General features: G+C 42.5%; 1 protein-coding gene across 1 annotated transcript; it reads left to right on the top strand.

The window, feature by feature from the left end:
- Positions 1-1,205: 1,205 nt before the first annotated feature.
- SLC26A3 (solute carrier family 26 member 3) lies at positions 1,206-14,761 on the top strand. Its single transcript, XM_054631848.2, has 20 exons — positions 1,206-1,336; positions 2,161-2,300; positions 2,413-2,523; positions 2,616-2,773; positions 3,526-3,690; positions 4,389-4,541; positions 5,290-5,372; positions 6,185-6,332; positions 6,463-6,576; positions 6,688-6,765; positions 7,189-7,284; positions 8,015-8,121; positions 8,384-8,453; positions 8,541-8,633; positions 9,992-10,087; positions 10,699-10,932; positions 12,608-12,662; positions 13,160-13,305; positions 14,081-14,146; positions 14,738-14,761. Exons 1-20 carry the CDS (start codon positions 1,206-1,208, stop codon positions 14,759-14,761), a joined length of 2,268 nt encoding a protein of 755 aa, XP_054487823.1.
- The last annotated feature ends 5,488 nt before the right edge of the window (positions 14,762-20,249 follow it).

Raw genomic sequence — 20,249 nt, forward strand, 5'->3', positions numbered from 1 at the left:
ATGGAGCATTTTCATTAAGGGAGAGAAAATAAATTGAAAAAACTCTATTATCAGTGTCCCAAAAGACTACTTGCTTCCTACAGCACATCTTAATCTCTGAGTCAAAACAAAATAGAACAGGATCGAACAGATTAGTTCCAGTTGGCAGGATCTTACAGTGATCATCTAGTCCAACTGTTGCTACAAAGAGCAAGTTCCACAGCTTCTGTCTGGGACTAACCCTATATTAAACATTTAACGGTGGCTTCAACTGAGAGGAATATTTTTAGACAGTACAGGTTTAAGGTGAATTTAATGTGGGAAGAATGTGTGGCATAATGGGAAATGTAACAGCACAGTGAGCAGCACAATGATGGCATCAATTAATTGCTGCAAAATACCCAGGGTATTGACTGAAGTGAGTGATGAGCAGATTCATTCTCATGTATAATGTGGGCTCCAGGGGTCATTTCTAGAGTGACCCAGGACAGTTTCTCTTCAGCACAAACATGCAAATCTGGGGTGGGACAAGGCAGAAAATAGCATTCAGGTGAGACATTGCAACAACTGTTTGTGAACATGAAGCAGAGGAGAAGCAGTCCAGACAGTTAGTGGAAATAAATCTTACAAATAACAAGCAGCAATATTATGCTTTTTTACTCCTGAGCCTGATCTCCTTGTCACACAAATCCAGCCCAATACCTTCAGCCTTTTCTCTGAATCCAAGAGAGGATGGCTGAGCCCTGCCTGGGCTCTGTCTTTCCCCTCATGTGTGGGTTACAGTGAGCTCCCTGCCCTCCCAGCAGTGCCACAAAGAGAAACTGCTTGGGATCTGCTTGTTTGTTCTTTAGGAAATTAATTTCCTTTGAGGGAGGAAGTTTTTGATTGTACGCGGCTGAGTGAGAGATAAATTAACTCAGAAACCATCTTGTCCACTTTTTGGCTGCATCTTTAGAAAGAAATACTTCATGCTCCAGTGAAACACTGCTCTGCAGTGGGAGGAGGAGCAGGGCAGGAGATCACCTTGGCAAAGTGAAGCGGGTGTCTCAACCATCCCTCTTTTGATCTTCAAAGGTGGTAACGCTCAGTTTGGAGCTCACTCAGCTATGCTATGGCTACCCACAGTACATAAGGAGCTAACCCTGTTCTTCATTTCAGGTTTTTAAGTGCCTGGAGCAGAGAGGAGCAGACACAAGTAACTATCCTATCCTGACATTTCAGGAGAAATGGTTGAACCTGTGGGTAACCATTATGTTATAGCCAGACCTGTATACTCGGAGAAAACATTCAATGAAGAGCATGAGAAATTGCACAGATACCATAAAACCTTTTGGGATCACCTGAAACTCTATTTTAGGTAAGAAGATTTTTTTTTTTCAAATTAGATCTAATAAACAGTTTTGACTGCTCTTGCACTCCATCTTGACAGTGTCCATCTCCCATTCCAACATAGCAAGTGAAAATTCATTAACTAAATTCAATGTCAGATTTTTCTAATGGATTTTGACTGCTGTTACCCTTAGAAGTCTTCCTACATCTGTATCTAAGGTAGCTTCTCTTTTTCTGGGCCCTCAGCAGCACAGACTCTAGGAAGACCTTACTGAACCCTTTCAGTACTTAAAGGGGTCTTATAAGAAAGACATACTCAGGCTTTTTACCATGACCTATTGCAGCATGGGATGACATGGTAAAAAGATGGGACATGGGATCATGATTTTAAACTAAAAGAAAGTATATTTGGACTGGATATCAAGAATAATTTTTTTATGATGAGGGTGGTGAGGTACTGGCACAGGTTGCCCAGAGACATGGTGGATCCCCTCTCCCTGGAAATGTTTAAGTTTTGATTGGACAGGGCTTTGAGAAACCTGACTCAGTGGGTGGCATGCCTGCTTATTGGGGTGGGGGTTTGGATTAGATGGCCACAGAGGCTCCTTTCCAACCCAAGCCATTCTAGGGTTCTATGGGAATTTGGTTTGGAAAGGACCTCTGAAGGCCTCTGGATATACCTTGAAGCACAGATGGCAGTGCAGGTTGATCAGGGCTGTGATTGATCAGGGTGAGATTTTGACTTCTGGCATCCAGAACCTGAATCCTTCCCCTTTCCTCACCTCTCTGAAACAGGCTGCAATTCAGCCAAGCTGTTCACTGACAAAATTTTCTTCCCTTGTGCCTTTGCAGCTGCTCCCCACAAAGGGCCAAAAAAATTGCTTTGCGTTTGTTTCCAGTCGTTTCGTGGCTGCCAGCGTACCACTTCAGAGAGTGGGTCCTGAGTGACATCATCTCTGGCATCAACACAGGGCTGGTGGCTGTGCTGCAAGGTACCTGGGGGAAATGTGTGTCCTGACACAGCCTGCTAAGCCAGCTGCTAAGGCCCTGCTGGCTTCGGCCTGCAACACACACATCACCTTCCCTGGGCCTCTGTCTTTGCAGGCCTGGCCTTTGCTTTGCTGGTGAATGTCCCCCCCAGTTATGGACTCTATGCAGCATTCTTCCCTGTCCTGGTCTATTTTATCTTTGGCACATCGAGACATATCTCAGTGGGTAAGTTCAGGCACACCACCTACCCTCCTCACTGATGAAGAGCTACATGCTGCCTCTTCAGATCTTTTAACCAAGTGCCTTGTGCTGCTCAGGTCCCTTCCCTGTCCTGAGCCTCATGGTGGGAGGAGTCGTCACCAGGCTGGTCCCCGATGACAGCACTGGAAATGGCAATTCCACAAATATCTCAGCAATAAATGATGAGAGGGTGATGGTGGCTGCATCTGTAACCTTCCTTTCTGGGGTTGTTCAGGTTGGTAAATGTATGTGTGTATGCACACCTGTGTGAATAGATGGAGGGTGGCCTGACCTTCCTCTCTGGTTTCTGCTGTTGTAGTCACCAAAGTAATCCTCTTCCACTTCCCATGGAGCTGACCCTGGCTCACTATTAGGAGACATCTCTTCCCTCCAGTGACCAGGCACTCACATGTGCTGTGAAACCCTTGGTTTTGCTCAGGCCTGAGCCCACAGCCTACACAGCTACAACCTACACCTACAGCAAAAAACAATCTACTGGATAGGAAAAAAATAGCTGTGAAAGTAATGTGTATGATGCAGATGCACCAAGGGTATTAAAAGCTCTGCCTTGCAATAGTAAAATATTTGGATTTGTTTTTTAAAAAAACCCACTTATCCTTACTCCCTAATAAAGAATTCCTATAGTTCCTCCTTTCCTAACATACTAATATATTTGCAGCTTTGTGAAACACTTGTATCATGTGAAAATATAGGAACTGGAAACCCTAGAAATAAAGATGTATATTTTAGCTGTAAAATAAAAAGAATGGGTTTTCACTACTGCAGCAGTTACTCATACTAGTAGTGTGCCCTCTGTTGCTATATATCAACTTTTGTTGCAAGTCTGGTGATGGTACATTCCTTAATCTCTGGATGGATGGGATTAGGTGAAAATCTTTACTTTCATTAAATATGACTGTCTTTCTTTCAAAGATTGCTTAAAAACACAAATTAAGCCCACTGACATATGCTAATTTTGTGTTTCAGTTGCTTCTGGGAATTTTCCAGTTTGGATTCATCGTTATTTATCTGTCACAATCATTAATCAGTGGTTTCACAACTGCTGCAGCTATCCATGTGTTGGTATCTCAACTGAAATTCATGTTTCAGTTACCTGTCCCCGGATTTAATATACCATTTGGCATCATCTATGTAAGTGCTAGGTGCTCATTATTTGCTAATGCTATTGATGTACCTGGGATATATTTCTGACTGTGTATCACAAGGCAGTAATAACAACTCAGCAAAAAAAAATGCAAAGCAGGAGGAAAAACAAGAGAAAAATGAGAATATGTTATTAGTATTTAGGCAATCTTTACATTTATTACCAAGCACTAAGTTACACCCTATTAGGATAATTAGATAATATTTACTATTTTGTGTTGGCGTACTTCAATTAAGCACTCAACTCTGCCTTAAGGATTTAATTATTCATTTTTACTGGGCTGATATTATACATATTTAATTTGCATATGACTCTGTGAGGGCTGTTGGATGAGAAAGGAGGGACAAGAAGAACAGGAAGGAAGGAATGGAGAAAGGCACCTGCCCAGCAATGCCATTGCCCACATTTCCTATCACGGACTTGCCTGTTGTTTCAGCCCTCCCTCAGGGGCAAATGTGGAGGAGAGGATCACAAGTTAGTGGCAAAGGAAAAGGTCTTTTGCAGATGCTTCTATCATTTGGCAGAGGCACATGCATAGCAGTCCACATCATCCCACAGGGCATAAATCCTGAACAGCATAATCCTTAGAGCTGCCCAGATACAAGGTCCTTCCGGAAGGAATAGTGCTACTGTGCCAGGGCACAAGTGTTTTTAAAGCACCACATGTCTCTTCCTGATCCTGCAGACTCTGGAGAGCATTTTCAGCCAGATCACAAAAGCAAACGTTGCTGACCTTGTTACATCACTGATTGTCTTGCTTATCGTGTTCGTGGTAAAAGAAATGAACGATCGATACAAGGAAAAGTTACCGGCTCCCATCCCAATCGAACTCCTTGTGGTGAGTCACTTCCTTTGATTTTGCAATTGCTCCATATTATGACATGGGAAGCAGAGTTTTAACTATTTCTTCTCCTCTTATCCACTAAATGATGCATTATCATTTTACCCATAAAGAAAAAATTGCAGCATTCAGGAGCTATTGTGAGATGTTTTACTTCCACATAGCTGTTCTTAACTGACATATCTGTGATGTTATAAACTATGATTTTTTTCCTTGGACAGTACTGGCTCTGACACCAGCCAGCTGCAGTCTCACAGCTGAGGCCCCTCTGCACCATACCTGCAAGCAGTCACTGAAATCCTAGATATCTATGGCCACACACAAAATTATTTTGCCCTCCAGAAATAGAAGGTGTTGCCCACTCTGAGCAGCAGAGGGGTGGAGGAAGCTTCACATGGGCAGCAAGCCCCTAAAATCCTGGAGGGTGTTGTATAAACTCAAGCAGCACTTGTTTTCCTCCAGAATCATTACAGCACCTTGTTAGAACATACCTGGTTTACTGGGTGGGATGATCTCTGTTGTTAGTAAAATATTCTGTTACAATCTGTGTGATTTGTGAATGTAAACCCACACCTGTAAGGTCATTCAGGAATGAAATCTGAAGGAATGTGAAAACTTGGGGCATAATTCTGCACTAGTGATGAGGCTGGACAGTGTGTAAGAGAAGGAAGGTAATTGTGTTTAATAGATTCTTCACACTCTTGCTTTAATGTGCCTAATGGAGGTGTGCTTTATTATCTTTCAGACAATCTTAGCAGCACTGATTTCCCATTTTGTCAACTTTGAAGAAAAATTTGATGTCGCTGTCGTTGGAAAACTAGAGGAAGGGTAAGTGACTTACAATTCACCAGTGGAGCAAGACGTTCTCTTTAGTTCGGCAGTGTTGAACGAGTTCAGCTATGTTTCTGATTAAAATTATCTGCTTCATCTTCTTCAGTAGGTAAATAAACATTTTTCTCTCAATGATATGATACACTTTCAGTACACAAAAGTTACACTTAGAGCACATCTCCTACTTATCAAGGAGTACACTGAGACATGAAATAATTGTGTACTTCACTTTCTGAGATAGCTGGTGAGCAGGAGGTTGATGTTTGTGCTTTTAATTGAACTACTCACTCCTGAACTCCTCCATTTCCCTCACAGCGCATGCACACTTCATCAGCCACCACCAACCCTGGGAAGCTGCCAGGACCCTGCACAATTCTCCTGTCTGGTCCCATGACCAGCCATCAGCATCTCTTCAGCGCCATTATCCTCCAGAGGCCTCAATATCTGCCCATCCAGAGCTATATCCCCATAAAGATTATTTCTCCACATATAGAATATTTAGCCTTCATCTGGCTATGCCAGAATTTTGGCATAAAGAATCAGGTGGCACATGTCAAGTTAAAAAGAGGGAGGAAGACATTTGCTAGGACAGCAGAGTGAGTCTGGGGTGGTCTCTGTAGCCCCAGGGGTGTTAGTAGGTGAAGCTTGCAGAGCAACAGCTATTTCTGCTCATGAGTCTCCTTTCTTCAGACTTCAGTTCACTGGAAAAAAAAAGAAGGGGAAAAAAGAAGTTCAGAAAGGAATTCTCCCTAGAATCTGCAAAAGACCCTTAGGCATCTCCTTCATGAGTTGAGTTTTTTGTCTTTCAGGTTTCATGCACCTGTTGCACCTGATGTAGGCATCCTCCAGAGCTGTATTGGTGATGCCATCTCCATCGCAATCGTTGGGTTTGCAGTTGCCTTCTCCGTGGCTAAAGTGTATTCCATCAAGCATGACTACCCAATAGATGGCAACCAGGTGGGCAATAACACAGAGATCAAGATACTGCATTTATCAATGGGAAATAAGTAATTTTAGGAAAGCTTTGCCTTGTGAATAACTGTCACAAAGCAGCTCTTAAAAACAATCTCTTCTATTTTTATTTCAGGAGCTAATTGCTTTTGGGCTGGGTAATATAGTTGGTGGATCATTCAAGGGATTTGCCTCCAGCACTGCTCTGTCAAGATCAGGTGTGCAGGAGAGCACAGGAGGCAAAACACAGGTACAAAAGACAACAAGTCATGATGGCATTTAATGAAAGACAGCTCTTTTTTCCTAGCTAACCATCATGCCTGTGGGCACTTATTTATTGTGGAATTGTTCTCTCATGCAGATTGCTGGCATTATCTCATCTGTCATTGTTTTGGTTGTGATCTTGGCCATTGGGTTTCTCCTGGCACCATTACAGAAGGTATTCACTCATTTCATCTAATGCTTCCTCCTGCTTCCCAAAGACAGGGCTAATCTCTGAGCACACTGAGTGTTCGTAGACTTCAGTGGGAGCCAAAAAGGTTTGAAAAGCTCAGTTCTTCTTCCCATGTTATGCCAGAAAGGACCCCTACATCTGGTCCTTCAAAGGGAACACAAGTACCCAAACACCAAAAACCAACTTTCAGGTGCCAAAAATAGGTGAGATTTACAGCCTCAGTGAGACACCTGCACTGAACTGTAGTGCAGTGTTGGATGTTCCAACAGCAGTATGCACTGGGAGCAGAGCAGCTCCCTGGCCTTTCAGCTGCACTTTGGCCCTATTTGTATGATCTTTTAATTCCTAATGTTTTACATTTTCTTTGCTTACTTAAACAAGGAACATGTGTTTTGGTCTTTTTAACAGTCAGTCCTTGCATCTTTGGCTCTTGGCAATTTGAAAGGAATGCTCATGCAGTTCAAGGAAATAGGCATCCTCTGGAGAAAGGACAAGTATGACTGTGTAAGTTGAGTTTCACAAGCACCAGAAGTTAAATGCTCTGAAAAAGTAATCTATCATACAAATGTTCTTTTTTTTATCCCAGTTTCACTTCACTAAACAGAAAGTACAAAATTTTCATGCCTTTTTTACTTGTATATCCCTTCTTAATGTTTTCCATTTTGTTCCATTTATTTGGAGTCGATCCTCACTCTTAACTTCATTTTCATCCATTTCATCAAAATCTGTTAAAATAGTGCATTATATAAAATCAAATAGAGAAGACAGTTACAGAAAATGCCTAAATGACAGAAAATATCCAAGTATCTACTGCATTGACTAAGCATTCAGGGACATTTCTCACAATCACACAATGTGTCATATGGAAGATACACAGCAACAAACAAATTAAAACTGGGACTTGAAGGGTCTACTCCAAATGGTAAAGCTTGTGGCTAGAGGGCAGACTCGTTACCTCTCAGAAAATTTAGGCTCACAAATTGTCCCAGGCTTCAGTTTTCCCAGCTATCAAACAGTTATCTGCCCCATGAAAATACTTTGAACTCTGTGACTAAAAGTTATTCAGCATTATCTAGTAATTTATCAGTCGTGTACACTCACAGGACCTATATTTGCGCATTTACAACTCTCAACTTTAGCAGATTTCTGATTCACTTCTAATCTTGCCTTTCTGCTGGATTTCCATTAGGTTCTTGACATGTTTATAATGTTGCCATCCACTGTGTCCTTACAGGTTATATGGGTGGTGACTTTCTTAGCTGCCATCTTTCTTGGCCTGGACATTGGACTAGCAACAGCTGTGGCATTCCAGCTGCTGACTGTGGTGATCCGCTCCCAGATGTGAGTACTAGTTCAAGGCAATGGTATCCCAGGGCCTCCTGTTATATAAGTTTTCTCCCTCTGTACAGGGAAGGGTAACAGCCCTGTCTGTGCTTTGGTCTGTCCAGAAACCGTGCATGGAAAAATAATTTACAGGCATAAAACCTTTGGATGTGGGGCTTGCCTCAGCGTGCCACTCTATCTGAGATGGTTTCATTTGATCCTTGGCATCTTCCAAGTTTCAATGTGGGACACAAATAATTGTGTGTGTGTTTGTTCACAGTCCAAGCTGCACTGTTTTGGCCAATGTTGGGAGAAGTAACATCTACAGAAACAGGAAGGATTACACTGATGTAAGAAATGTCTCATTTCTTTTACCACCTGCTACACTTGTGCTTCTATAGCAGACATTGCCACTGACACTTTTCTTCATTTTACAGATCTATGAGCCAGAGGGAGTGAAGATTTTCAGATGCTCCTCTCCAATCTTCTTTGCTAATATTGAATTTTTCAGAGAGAAACTCATCACTGCTGTAAGTGTCTGGGGCTGTTCTGAACATATGAATTGTGTGACACTTTAAGGTGGATACAGTTTCCCAATAATTACTATATATGCAGTTATTCCACAGTTCAAGGGTGAACTTTCTTTATACTGTTACCACTACTGTAATATAACATGTATGCACACACCTCTGAGAAAGAGAACTGCCTGTCTCATGCTGAACTTACACCATTGCAATGTCTATACCATACATATACCATAACAATACATATTTCAAGAACAAAGGAGTGTAAACATAGATAATATAAAGGAAAATTTATTTTATTTTATTCTCTTTGCTCTTGTACTATTTACACAGAATACGTTCTAGCTTACTCATCTTGCCCCAAGAATGTAACCACAACAGTCAGAAGAATGCCAAATGGAATCATCCTCTCAAAGAGGCCTTAACATCTTTCATAACAAACTGGTGAATGCAGCCAGTGTTTCCATAGCCAGCACAGAGATGCAGGACCCTGAGCCCCCACTGTGTGAATGAGGCTCACCATCCCCAGCCCAAACACAACTTGCACCATAACCTCCCCTTCCTGCTGCTCTTAGTGGGGAGTTGATAAGCAGTGACTCCCCTGAGCACTCGTAATGAGCAGTTTGCTCTTCACATGAGGGACTGAAACTGGCAGAGGAATGAGGGAATCTGACATGTTTGGTTCTCCATGTGCTTGGCTTTCACCTCAGAAGAGCCTGAAGCTTTTTTTCTGAGTGCAGATGTTCACACCACTCTTTCTCTACAAATACAGATACTTCTAACACCTTTCTCCTCTACACACTAGATGGATGAGGCAGAAGACTTGCAGGAATTTAGTATTTTAGCCTAATTTTCTTATTAGCCTAATTTACCTGCCATCTAATTCTTTAAAACCAGCTCAGCGTTTCAAGAGACATATGCAGGCAACATGATAAAATCTGGCTTTCTTCTTCAGGAAAAAGAGTGGGTGAATGACCCACGCTGCAGTCAGGAGGCACAAAGCAGATACAAATCATGAGCTTTCAGATCTTGGCCACCCCATAATGCAGATGAGTAGGAGATGGCAGCACTGTGCCAGCCTGCTGGAGCTGCTGGCCTGTGCACAGCACTGTCACTGCTATAATGCTCTCCATGCTGGTGTCCTAAAGCAGTACAGATAGCCCTGCCTCATTTGCAGCCATTCCCATCGACATCCTTCCAACCTGGAATGAGCTCTTGCTAGAATTTGTGAAAAGTGGTAGACAACATCAAGTTCAAACTATGGTCATCATGACTGTAACAAAAACCTTATTAGATGCTTTGTCCTTCCCCTGGTGTCACAGAGGTGGTTTTTTGTTTAATTATTCAAAGTGCTGGTTTTGCAGGTTGGCTTCAACCCACTGAGAGTCCTGAGGAAACGCAATAAAGCTCTGAGAAAGATTAGGAAGATGCTGAAGAAAGGAGAGCTGCAAGTGACACCGGTATGTCAGGCAATCCCCTGGGGTGAGGGGGGAGTTAAGCAACCAAGCTCCCTGTTTTACATGGCAAAGAAGGACCTCATAGCCTTCCTTCTTAATTAGATACACTATTCCCCAAGTTGCCACTTCATGACATAAACACATTTTAAAACCAAGATTTTAAATGGCTCTCACAGTTAGAGACCTACAGATTTACCATGGGCAGAGCTTCTGCATGTCCACTGGAGCTTTGTTTGACAATAAATAGCAGGATCAGATCCCACAGAAGTGAATATCTTTCTGCATTAATGGTAGGATAAAGCTAGTTTTCTCCCAGCTCAAATCCTGCATGCCTTTTGTTGCCTTGTTCCAAAATTACTGAATTAAAATGTGTCTGGCAACCGGCTTCAGGAAACAATAAAAAGCCATCATCAAGTGATTATGATGATGATTAAATAATTTCCATATTTCTCCAGACAAGGGAGAGACAGAACTTTCCAGGTGGGTCCTGCTCTGTCTCATGGGAAGATCAGTTGTGTGTTGCCATTACTCTTGCCCTTGTGTGAGAAGTACCACTATGCTGGCTGGGTATTGAAGAAGAGAACTAATTAGGACATTTTTCTATGTCAACACAGAAGGGCTTGATTTGCATGGCTAACTCTACATATGAGTCAGAGGAAGAGTTGGACAACAACAAGATAGAGGAGCTGGACCAGCCCGCCATCATGACAGACTTGCCCATTCGGATCAACTGGAGCACTGACCTCCCCCCTGGCATCAGCGTGCCCCAGATCAACCTCCACAGCATCATTCTGGATTTCTCATCCGTGTCCTTCCTTGATTTTTCTGCCATGACAGTCCTCCGAAAGGTAATCACAATTCACAAGACAAACAGTGATCATATGAGAGAAAATCTTACAAATGCAATTACACTTGAGGGATACACATGAGCGAAGGGATGGTGTCCAGAGGGACCTGGACAGGATTGGGCCCACCTGAACCTCATGAAGTTCAACAAAGCCAAGTGCAAGGTGCTGCAGGTGGATCAGGGCAATGCCCAGTATTGATACAGACTGGGGAATCAATGGATTGAGAACAGTCCTTCAGAGGAGGAGATGGGGATACTGATGGATGAAAAGTTGGACATGACCTGGCAATGTGCACTCACAGGCCAGAAAGCCAATCATATCCTGGGATGCATAAAAAGAAGTGTGACCAGCAGGTGATTCTTCCCCAGTCTCATGAGAGATTCTACTCCTCTCTCATGAGACCTCACCTGGGGTAGGTGACCACCTGTGGGGTCACCAACACAGGAAGGACATGGACATCTTAGAACAGGTCCAGACAAGAACCATGGAAAGGACCAGAGGGCTGGAGCATCTCTCCTGTGAGGAGAGGCTGAGAGAGTTGTTCAGCCTAGAGAGGAGAAGGCTATGAAGGCTGTACCATTAAGTATGGCCTTTCCATACTCTATGGGAGCCTATGAAAAAGCATGGAGAGGGACTTTTTACAGCGGTATACAGTGACAGGACAAGAGGCAATGGCTTTAAAGGGAAAGAGGGCAGGTCCAGATTAGAAGAAATCTTTTATTGTGAGGGTGGTGAAACACTGGAACAGGTTGCCCAGAGAAGCTATGGATGCTCCATCCCTGAAACTGTTCAATGGCAAGTTGGATGATGCTCTGAGCAACCTGCTCCAGTGTAAAGTGTCCTTGTCCAGGGCAGGGTTTGGAACAAGATGGTCTTTAAGTCCCTTCCAACCAAAATCATTCGATGATTCTTTTCTGTGTTTGTAGTCTGCTTCTTAAAGGCATTGCTACAGGGACTAAAGGCCAGTGGCAAACCTTGAGTTTATGTAAATTTGAATGTGCATTTTCTATAGAAAAAGTTTAGGAAATAGTTTAAATAGTCAATATAAATTGTCTTGGAATTAAAGTGTTGGCTGTGGTACCCTTTCTTCACCTGGTAAGATTTTGGGAATCTTTGCAGAAATGTAGATATGAAATATAGCTTTGAACACCCAGCTGGAGTTGGAACATTGGATTTCTGCTCCTGCTTTTGCTTGCTCAGATGACCTTGAACAAAGCAAAAGGTACAACATTTTCAATAGCAGCAGCTGCAGTTAACTGTCTGGAGACACAGATCCATAGGACCTAAAGACCCACCATGACAGTGGGAATTCTAGTTCTGCTCAATTTCCCAGTTACAAAAATCTCCCCCAGAAGATTGTGAAGTGATTTTTTTTTAGTTTCATCATGTATCATGTAGAGACAACAAAGCCATACAACTTATGAAAGATCACCTACTTCTCTGTGAGCTAAACCTTTTCAATACTGCCTCTTTTCAAAAGGCTTGGCCACCCCTGTCTGCAGCCATGTGAAGAGATTGTCCTGCCTCTATGTGCAACAGAGTTTGAGTCTAGATCCACTTACCATCATAGATCTTAAAATCATAGAGTGGTTGGTATATTTGCTGTGGCTAATCACTATAGTGGCAATCAGCAAGCCCAGCAGAATCTAAATGGTGCCTCCTTCTGGTTTAACAGACTTTGAAAGAGTTTGTCCGGCTCGACATTGACATTTACATTGCTGGGGCGTACGGTGAGTACTGGCCTTTGCTTTGGCATCACCACAGATGCCTCTTCCCACTGCCTCCCCTGCTGACCACTGAGTATGGCTGTGAAGGATCACCCAGTTTTACCTTCCAGTCTTGGATAGCAAACAGGTCCCACTAAATGGGAAATTGTCCTTTCCCTGCTGTTCCCAAAAGGCTGGGACCATGTGTGATGGCTCCTTTTGCCTATGGCCACTGCTGTGTTGTACAGCTCTGGGCTGCTGGACCCACCATCATGCACCCTGGGCTGGGCATTGAATAAGAAAAGGGGCTCAAATTCCTTCCTGCCTGGCATAGAGCAGGGAACTACTGATGGGCATTTATGTTCCATCCTCTTGATATCCATAAAGCCATCTGCTTTAATAAATAAAACTGCATTATACCAGCAGCTCCCGTGTTCACTCAGTGGGCATGCTCAGGATACACAATTTCTTCCTTTTTAAGGCCTGCAGGTCATTTGTGCTTTGATTTTGTTCACTCACAGAGGGCCTCCTGGACAAACTGGAGAGAAGTGCATTTTTTGATGAAGAGATTAAGCCATCCATGTTTTTCCTCACCATTCATGATGCAGTTTTACACATTTTGCTGAAGAAGGACATAGCCAACTCCCCCAAATTAAAGCTGGCTGAGGTAACACTACAGTCTTCATCTTTCATTACTTTAGTGTCTTTCCAGTATTGCCAGGCTCCCAGCAGTGCCCTGCACAGCTATAGCTGTGTGTGCTACACTGTCTCTATTTTCAAAATGATAATCATTAAAACTCAGCTGATCTCCAATCAAATTGAAGAACAAGAGTGGCTCCTGATTCAGGTGTGTGGAAAACCATTTGTGAAAGGAGTGAATAATCCCCACTGGTGGCTGGCCTGGCTGTGGACTTCAAGTCATCTCTTTGGGAAGAGCACAGTGCCCATCCACCATGCACCTCTGTGGTCACCCACCCAGCAGAGACTGCTCAATTTGCTGCAGTGGCTCTTGAAAGGCAGACTTTATGCTGCTTGCATATAGGCATTCCAGCCCTGTCTGTCTTCAAAAGGAGCACTAAAGTAGTGTGGATAAATTGTACTGCCAGATGTGGTGATGGCCTTTCTGGGAGTGTTCTTAAATCACGAGCAAGAAAGGATCCTGTGTACAATGAATGTGTTGAAATGTACCAGACCCAGAATGCTGCTCATGTGGAAACTGCCTAATCCCACTTAACTGAGCTGGTCCAGATCTTCTGCACTGACCCAGAGATGCGGTGGAGGTCATAAAAGCCTGACAAGTGAGAGCTTCCTTTCTTCTATGTCAACATCCCAGGCATGTTCCAGAGATTTAAAAATCAAGACCTTCTTTAATGTGAAAAACGATAAACAGAAAAAGAAAAGCAATCCATTTCCTAACCCACAACTTCTTGTGCTTGTTGCAGGAGAAGGGTAGAAGCAGTGACTTTGTCATCATCCCCAGGAACGGACTGCGCAGCCGCGAGTGCACAGTAAGGCTCTGGCCATGGCCCTCCTCCAGCTGTAGACAGTGCAGCCCAAAAGAGCTGCTCATGGCAATGGCTAGCCAGATAACAAAAGCATCTTCACAGCTGAGCTCTTGTGTCAGCCCAGGGCAGAAAGCCACCAGACAGTTTACTGATGGGATTGGCTTAGGGCAAAGCCTTACTGGGGTAAGAGGGATGGAGTCAGCTCTCGAGCCTTGCGGTGTGCACGGAGCAGAGGGGAGGCAGGCAAAGGCTGCCTCACCAGCCTGCCTCACCTGGTATCCTCACCTTCCACCACAGCTCCTCCATGATAAAGCCACTGGTAGAATGGCCCTGTGGCAGAGAAGTCAACATTAGTCCAGTTTATCTAAATGTCTCAGGCAGAAGGGGAGTCTGGAGACAGAGATAAGGACGGGACACATGCAGCCTTCCAGCACAAAGAGAGAAGGGCAGTATCAGCATGGGGCAACCCTGTAAGGAGGAAATGTCAGACCCCAATGCTTTAGGGGATCAAATACTTACACCATTTACCAGATGATACCTACCATGGCTATTCTTTACAGAATGTGGAATTTTTTTTTTTTTTATTCCCTACAGATTCCAACAGAAACAAAATTTTAGACTTAACTTCCTAAGTATAATATCATCCAGCAACACAATGTCAGAGAAGATGAATGTGTGATGAGCATGAAGACAGAAGGATGCTTTTAAATACCTTAAGAAGGATTTACTACATATAGATATGTTCCAGGTTTTGAAATGAGCTTGTTAGTCTTTATGTGTCTCTGTATATATAAATGTATTTATATATAGACATATATATATATTTATATAGAGAGGCTAAAATCACACAGACTTTCTTGTTTCATACCACAGTTTGTAGACAACCTGTACAGTTACTTGAGAATCTATAAATATTTGAAATCTTGTATTGGATACCACAGAATAATAGTTAGGACTGATATTTTATCTTCAGCATGTATATAACTTGAATAAAGTTTTCTTGATGGTTTGTAAGATATTTAGTAGACTGAGTTAAACTTGCTCTCAGCTTACTACCACAAGCATAAGCACAGTGTACATAGTGACTAATGTATCTAATTATGAAGATTGTTCAGGAAAGACACAGGATTTTCAGGTCCAAACAAGATTCATTGATTTGGATTGAGCTTGTGTAAAGTGCACAAGGGAGGATGCATTTATAGTGAACCATTGTATACAGAGAGTGAGCCACCATGGTTTCAGTGACTGTATGTGCATTTGTCCATGCACCACCAGGGTAGCTCACAGTCAGTGAGACCAGCCTGTGACAGACACTGGCCCCAGCAGTTGGCTGGAGGAGCTGTGGGTGTGGAGCTCCAGGTGGGCAGGCTGAATTGCCTGGATCTATGGGCAGACAGGCAGAGGGCTTCAGCTTAAAGAGTCTACTCTGACACACTGCACAACTGCTATCAACCCCTGCTGCAAGTCTAAGGCTTGAAGATGAACTACATCACAACTTTCAAAGAACACCCAATGCCCACAGTGACAGAACTTTTAATTTCTTATAACAAGTGCTAGAGGTATAAAAATCTTCAGCCTAGAGGAAAATGGAACCATTCCTGGAGTCTGAAAGAAACAGCACTCTGAAATCACAAGAGTTTTTAGTTTTCAAAGCCTGGTTATGACTTTCAGTTGAGCTGGGGTAGCCAGAAATGTGCATTTGGACTTGAAGAAGGGCTGAAGGGAAGGAGAAAGTGTTCTGGACTACAGTTTTTATCTTCAGAGTATGCAAGTGTTAAAAACAAAATCTGTTAAATATTTTCATCTTTTTTAAATTATTTTTTTAATCTGGAGTTATCTGATGAGAACCAAGCTGGGAGACAGTATTAAAATTGAGGAGATTTTGAATATAGAAAGAATTAGGTGAGCTTGAAGACAGAAGTAGACAAGTTCAGCTTTCAGGAAACACTCATGCAATTTGAAGATGAATAACAAGCTGTGCTTCTGTGGTGGGTGATCATGTGCCTGACGTGGTGTGGGAGACGTGGCCCTCAGTGGCATCACAGAGATGCTGCTTCCTGCAGACACCAGAGGGAAGGTGAGCAGCTGCTCACAGCAGCCCCTGCTCTTCTGAGTGTGCCACAGCAGAGTGGCACACTCACTGTCAAGTACCTGTCATGTGCCAGATACTCAGCACAGCAGTACCTGAAGACAGGTACAATTAGCACACTGCCAAAGTGCCCTTCCAATGCAGCCTTCCAAAAAACATAGAGTGAAACACAACAGATTTTCCAGAACAAGAAAGTGATTTGGTCACCACAATATAGAAAAGACATGAAACTATCAGAGAGTGCCCAAGGAAGGTGAAGGACCTCGAGGAGAAGCCACATGAGGAGTGGCTGAGGTCACTTGGTCTGTTCAGCCTGAGAGGCCTCAGGGGAGACTGAGGGAAGACCTCACTGCAGTTACAACTTCCTCATGAGGGAAGAAGATGGACAGATGCTGATCTTTTCTCGGTGGTGACCAGGGACAGGACCCGAGGGAGTGGCCTGAAGTGGTGCTGGGGAGGTTTAGATTGAATATTAGGAAAGGTTTCTTCCCCCAGAGGGTGGTTGGGCACTGGAACAGGCTCCCCAGGGCAGTGGTCACAGCACCAGCCTGACAGAGCTCAATGCTCTCGGGCACATGGAGTGACATGAAGGGATGGTGCAGGGCCAGGTGTTGGACTTGATGATCCTTATGAGTCCCTTCCAACCCAGCACATTCTGTGATTCTGTGGTACTGGGCAATGCACAGGGGAAATTTCACTCTAAATAGTCTGAACTTCAGGACTGAGCTCTCCAGTTCAAGAAGAGCTGTAAATGAAGAAAATTGTTATGAGATCAAGTGTAAACGAAGAAAGTTGTAATGAGGATCTTTATAAAATGGAGAGCCTGTATCTAAGGACTGGCAAAAAAAGAAATAGATACAGGGATTTAACCTAGGACAGAGGAAAAGTTATGCAAGATAAAAAAATAATATTGTCCTGTAAGGGGAAAAAAAAACCAACTGGAGAAACTTTAACATGAACAAGATACTAGAAGATGGTTCCTCATATTTACAATGGTGAGATCCTTTTGAAGCTAGAACAAGAGGAGCAAAAAACTAAACTGCTTTTAGGATGAGATGTAAACATGTTCATGAAAACCATGATACCACATAATACCAGTGTAATCTGAACTGTCAGACTCAAGCTGCTCTCTTCAGTCCTGTGTTCACACGCACCTAGACAGACCCAGGCAAACATCCCTATCAAAAGCAATATATGAAGTGTAGTATCTGGTGGAATACCACATACTGCACTTCAAAACCATATGGGATTTTTTGTTAGGCTTCAGGTTAATAAAAAAAAGTATTATTTTCTAAATTGTATGTCTCAGAACAACTCATTTCTATACTAATGACTCTTCTGACACAGCACAGTGCCACACAGGATCACTCCCCCTTTCAAAACTACTCACCTTCTCTTAAATGGACATGGTGCATAGACAGCCTTGGCCAGAGAGCTTTGCACTCCCATGTCACACATCCCTAGCAGCAACCTGACATGTTCTTAAATCACCCTGCTCCTTCTTTTTCAATGTTGATACCAGCAGCAAATGTACTTCTGATGCTTTATGAGATATTCCCTCCAGGTACTGGTTATTTCTGCAACTCTCTGTTATTCCAACACCAGCATTTTTCTGGGCAGTTTACTCTCCTGCAGATGATAACATCTTGTGGGATACTGTGCTGATGCAGATTTACTGCTTTATTTTTGAGAAAGGGACTTTCAGAAACCCAACTATTTAGATTTCTAAATATCCTGCACTGGTTGCTGTTGCTGCTCAGTTAGAACACTACCATATACTGTGTTTTAGTAATTTGCTCAGGAATTAAGCAAAAAAGGCAAATTCCATACCTGCTTTTCAGAAAACCTGACAGGTTTATAATTTCTCATCACATATCCTGAGCCTGTATCTCTTCAGCACAGTACAGAGACTTTGTAATTAAATAACAATTTTATAGCCAGCAAGAGGGATGGAAAATAGAGAAGCCAGAGAGCCAGTGATGCTCAAGCCTACTCTCAAGCGTGATTATCACTTTGTGGTGCAATGTGAAATACAGAAACAAAAAATTAGAAGTGTTTATTCAAGGTCTTAGGCCCAATGGAGAGTGGATTGTAACACACAAACCTGAATTTTTTTCAATTTCAAACTGAGTTCCTATTAAGGGAGAAGTATCCTTAAGCACTTCCTTACTGAAATGCTACTCACAGCTCCCTATTCCTCATCCCTGTGCTGAATGTGGAGAATTTGTTTTCTCAGTCTATATGCATTGCTCCCTTCTGCTTCCTAAGAAGATGCCTGAAAGTTTACCTGGCCCAGAAATGGCAAAGGACAAATTGAGCAACAATCATCAGCACTCATGTGATTTTATTTACTGGAGGAAATAATTCACCGTAAATTATCTTGGAGGTGTGTTCAAACATTGACTTTCACAAATAGAACTGAAGAAAACCCTTGATGACTGACACACTTCCTTCTATTTAGTTACTCACTTGGGGTTTTTTCCCTAAGCAATTCTGCTAAAGTTCTTTTGTGAAACATTACTGCACAAAAATGGAAACATTCCTGCTGCCCACAGATATTAGCACTCTTCCCATTACCAGAAGTGTGTTACAATGAGCCTTACTGGCACTCAGGAATCCCTTCAATTGTACTATCCAAATTGCTCACTAAAGTTTCATCATGACTGAGCTGATTTACCAGCTTCCTGCTGCTATTCCACCCACACATTTCTGGATGTATGCTGCATTTTTTAATACTTTAATCTCTTGCACTCATTAACTGAGTCTACACTGAAAATAAATTAAAAAAAAAAAAAAGAAAAAAACACCAACAAATTAATGCCTCATACTCAAGAGAATAAAGAGATCCCATTTAGAGTAGGAAAAGTTTCTAAAGTTGGTGTCTCACGGCTAAGTCAAGACTAAAAGGGGATTTAAACATCATTATTTTCACTTGCACTGCCCAAACATATTCAGCCAGTTCAGCCTGCAAACTGGTCAGTGTGAATCACTAGTGTGAGTATAACACATCTGAACAGTGCAAAAGCTCACAATTGTGAAGGGACAATTACTGTATCAAGATGATTTATGAATTGCTAAGAATTGTTTTTAACACCATAAATACAAAGGGAAATACAACTTGTATAATACTGATATTTACTTTAGAAGTGTAATCAGGATGGAAATGAATCCAAACCTTGCACATTTCTCTGCTGCACTGGACTCTGTGTCATACACACAAAAAGTTCAAACTTATTTCCCATACATTGAATATTCCATGGCAGCTCCAATGCACAGTGCTCTTCTGGGACCTTCTGCTGTGAACCTGAGCCTTCTTTTGTCAGCAGCCCAGCAATGCACACAGAGAGGAACAACTCAAATTCAGACACAAGTTTTACAGAGCAGAAAACAGTTTGAGAGGGGTGTGTTCAGACTTGATCCACAAGGAAAGCATATCCACAAATGTGAGAACACCTGGCTTCCACTAAGGGGGAGATAGTTTCCTCCCTTCTATGTGTGGAAATTCAAAAGTGGAGTTAGGTAATAATGGAGTTACTTCCACCTCAGTTTGTAACAGTTTTTGACAGTCTTTGAGAGCAGGAAGTGAAAAGAAGTGGAAAATTCATCCAGTAAGGTTTTATAATTCTCTTGGATCAGATTTAAAAAAAATAATTCACAGTTTTAATTCTTCTTTTTAGAAGAAAAATATGACTTATCACATGTAGGCAACCAGTCTTTAAGTTAACAGTACTAAAAAAACCCTACCACAAACAGAAAGCATAGTTCACACAATCGGTCCCCTGGTTATAAAGTATGCATGGCTGCAGGCAACTCTTGAAGCAAAGTTAGAGATAGGATCAGGAAGAAAGTGTAAGGAGACAAGCATCTAAAGCACAGGTGTTTTCAGGCCATGAGCTGGTGTCCTTTCATTCTTTCCATGGTGAAACCATCTCAAACTCTTTTTCATTGCTTACGTGACTTTGTTAGAGGAACCTGCAATGGCTGACAAATTTAAATGCCAGAGTTCTCCTTCAAACC

This window comes from Agelaius phoeniceus, chromosome 5, assembly GCF_051311805.1.
Source record: "Agelaius phoeniceus isolate bAgePho1 chromosome 5, bAgePho1.hap1, whole genome shotgun sequence".
NCBI classification, from domain to species: domain Eukaryota; kingdom Metazoa; phylum Chordata; class Aves; order Passeriformes; family Icteridae; genus Agelaius; species Agelaius phoeniceus.